General features: G+C 57.0%; 1 protein-coding gene across 1 annotated transcript; it reads right to left on the reverse strand.

Annotated features, from left to right (window-relative positions):
• Positions 1-799: 799 nt before the first annotated feature.
• On the reverse strand, positions 800-2,367 carry LOC104546638 (interferon-induced transmembrane protein 1-like). The gene is made up of 2 exons (XM_010192076.1): positions 2,161-2,367; positions 800-967 (listed from the first exon to the last, which is right to left on the reverse strand). Exons 1-2 carry the CDS (start codon positions 2,365-2,367, stop codon positions 800-802), a joined length of 375 nt encoding a protein of 124 aa, XP_010190378.1.
• Between the last annotated feature and the right edge of the window lie 687 nt (positions 2,368-3,054).

Here is a 3,054-nt window from a genome sequence, read left to right on the forward strand (position 1 = left end):
GCTGTGGGGACTCGGATGTGGGGGACTCAGAGGGTTCTCAAGGGGACTTGGGGAGCTCAGAGGAGACTTGGGAGATTCAAAGGGGTCTCAAGGGAATTTGGGGGACTCAAAAGCCAAATATCCCCTCTGTGGAGCTGCTCCCTCAGCAGCAAAGGTGGGGAGGTGGCATCCGGGTCGGGCCTTGGCGGGTGGTTGCAAGGTTCTGAAATGAGGGGCAGACGGATGCAAGGAACGGTGGGGACCCCCCCAAGCCCTGGGTTCCTCGCCAGGGGCTGCAGAGCCCAGTGGGCCCTCTTCTTGCAGGGGCGATAACGTGGGCAGGAGGAAGCACAAGAGGGGTGGGGGTGTCTCTGAACACCCCAGAAGCCTGAGGAAGGGGCCTGTGTGCATTAATATTTATCTAACAGCCCCAACATGGCACCTTCTTTCCAAGCCCATTTCCTGCTGCTCTTCCTTGTTCCCTGCTCATCTGAGTTTTGAAGCGAGAATACCTGGAGGGGTGTGGTGGAATAACGCCTCCCGAAACCCAAAGGCACAACATTTCCAAGGAGAAGGGAGGCGAAGGAGCTTTATTTCCTGCAAGTACACCCCACGGGTTGACGCTGAAGAGGGCTGGCTCAGTGAGGGTGCACCAGGAGCGTCCCTGCGGTCACCGCCTTGTACAGTGGGAGCAGGGAGCAAGGGTCCCCCAGGAGCCACATATCTCCATCGTGAGCCCAGTCAGTGTGTTTCAGCTGAGCAGGTTGGAGGGGAAGATGAAAACAAGGCCTTGGTGCCACTGCTCCTCAATGGGTCGGCGTTATGGGTTGAGGATTGTCAGCAAGGTGCTGAAGTACACAACGAGCAGCACGATGCTGAGGATGATGGTCAGGACGCCCACGCAGACAGCGATGATGTTGAGCTTCTTGGCTGACTGTCCGTAGGTGCTGGCCCCTGCCAGGTCCTGGGCGATTTTACGATCTCTGGCCTGCAGATGGGGAGAGGGAGATTGAGAGTGAAGTGACTCGAGATGGAGGTGACGGCGACAGACTGAGGGGACATCCCGGTCTCCTTTGGCCATGAGCAGCTGGCTTTGCCGAAGCCTGGCAGCAGGATCCACCAGGCTCTGTTGCAACCTCAGGAAACCCACTCTGACACGGCGGAAACGGAGCTCATGGCAGCCTGAAAGCACTTTTTTAATGGCTTATTAAAAACCATTACGCTTGGAATGCACTGCCCAGTCTTCCTGGGGGACGGGGTGGCAGCACAGGAGCGGGGAGAGCTGGGCAGAGGAGGGGAGTCTAGTTGGGAGGGCCTGCAGATGCCAATGTGCACTTTGCGGTTATCAAAGTGCCCATTAAAAGTGTTTAGCTTTCAAGGTAATAAAGGAAAAGTGTGCAGGGAGCAGCCATTTCTTATCTCAGTGACAGCCAATGACAGGACAAGGGGCAAAGGGAGCAAGCTGGAGCATAGGAGGTTCAATCTGAACATGAGGAAAAACTTCTTTACTGTGAGGGTAACAGAGCACTGGCCCAGGCTGCCCAGAGAGGTTGTGGAGTCTCCTTCTCTGCAGACATTCAAAACCCGCCTGGACGTGTTCCTGTGTGACCTGGTCTGGTGATCCTGCTCTGGCAGGGGTTGGACTCGATGAGCTTTGGAGGTCCCTTCCAACTCCTCATATTCTGTCATTCTGGGATCTCAGGTAGGGGCGAACTTCACAGTGGTTTCCAGGGCACTACAGGAGGGAGCTGGGAGCTGGCTGCCCGCTTTATCATCCCTCCCCACCCCGACCCAGGTGGGAGACAATTCGGGGCTTGTTTGAGTCTGCAGGAGGAGAGCCGGACCCGGGGGCCTCTTTCCCAAAGCACTGAAGGAAGATGAGCAGCCCTCAAACGGTGGCATTGCTGGGGACATTGCATGCAGAGCTGTGTGGTGGGGCTGGATGGGGCAGGAGGAAGTGGGGGGACATCTTATGGGAGGAAGGATGGGGAGCGAGGTGGTGATGTGGCAGTCTGGGGCAAGCTAGGACCAGCTGGGACAGGTTGGGATTTGGTGAGATGGAGTGAGGCAAGATGGGACAGAAAGAGACAGGATTCGGTACCCCTGGCATGGGGGCAGACAGCAGATGGGACCCCTGAGCCGGGCAGAGGGTTGGTGGGACAGAGGTGACTTTCCCCTTACCTTAATGGAATAGATGAACGCGATGAAGCCCAGGCAGCAGGGGTTGCAGAACATGCTGTTGAAGAAGGACCAGAGCACATAGTCCCTGGGGACAGGCTCCATCAAAACAGGAGAGGTGACGGTGTGGCTGAAGGGGGTGGCCGCAGAACCCTGGTTCTTGCCGTAGGGCTGCATGTTGATGCTGACAGACTGCGGGTAGTTCTCCATGGCAGCCCGGCACTGATGAGAAGCAGAGGTGCAGGTGCCGGGGGTAGATATAGGCCAGAGGAAAGGTTCACCGGGGTGGGGCCACCCCACCCAACACCACGCAAAGCACACCGGGGTAGATGCACTGGCTTCCTTTGGAGGTGGGCAGTGAAGCGGGGAGTGCTCCCCAGGTAAGTGGGGGGGGCTTAGGGAGAGCTGCAGCCCTGGGGGTGGTTTGGAGGGGCAGGCAGAAGGGGTGCCCATGGCATGGGCACCTTGCCTGTTCCTCTTTGGTTTTTGCCTTCTCAGGCTGATAAAGCCATTTCTGCCCTGGGCAGGTCAGGGCAGAGGCGCACTGCTGGGGTTACATGAGGCATGGGAGGACAGCAGGGACGCACCACTGCCAGGGGACAGCGCCCCCGAAACCCCTTCCTCAGCTGCAAACCACCCCCAAGGGCTCGGTCCCCATCTGCAGTAGTGAGGGTCACCTCTCCTTTGGGTTTGAAGGTTGGGTATCAAAGGTTTTCTATTTCCTTTGGTTTTGACATCCGTGATGAGCATCTTGCAGCCATGACGAGGTCTTGTGGCTGCCAAAATAGGTTGGGGGATGGAAAAAGAAAGATGAAAGCTTCAAGAAAGCAGCAAGGAGGTCAAAACCAACTGAAACAAAAGAGCAACAGAGCACAGAGCTACAAACTTTGTGAGTTT

The sequence above is a fragment of the Mesitornis unicolor genome, unplaced genomic scaffold, assembly GCF_000695765.1.
Source record: "Mesitornis unicolor isolate BGI_N332 unplaced genomic scaffold, ASM69576v1 scaffold40129, whole genome shotgun sequence".
Taxonomy (NCBI): domain Eukaryota; kingdom Metazoa; phylum Chordata; class Aves; order Mesitornithiformes; family Mesitornithidae; genus Mesitornis; species Mesitornis unicolor.

Coding starts and splice junctions, on each gene's coding strand:
- LOC104546638 (XM_010192076.1), bottom strand. CDS start 2,367: ATGGAGAACTACCCGCAGTCTGTCAGCATCAACATGCAGCCCTACGGC. Junction 968..2,160: donor CGTTCATCTATTCCATTAAG/GTAAGGGGAAAG, acceptor CCCCATCTGCAG/GCCAGAGATCGTAAAATCGC.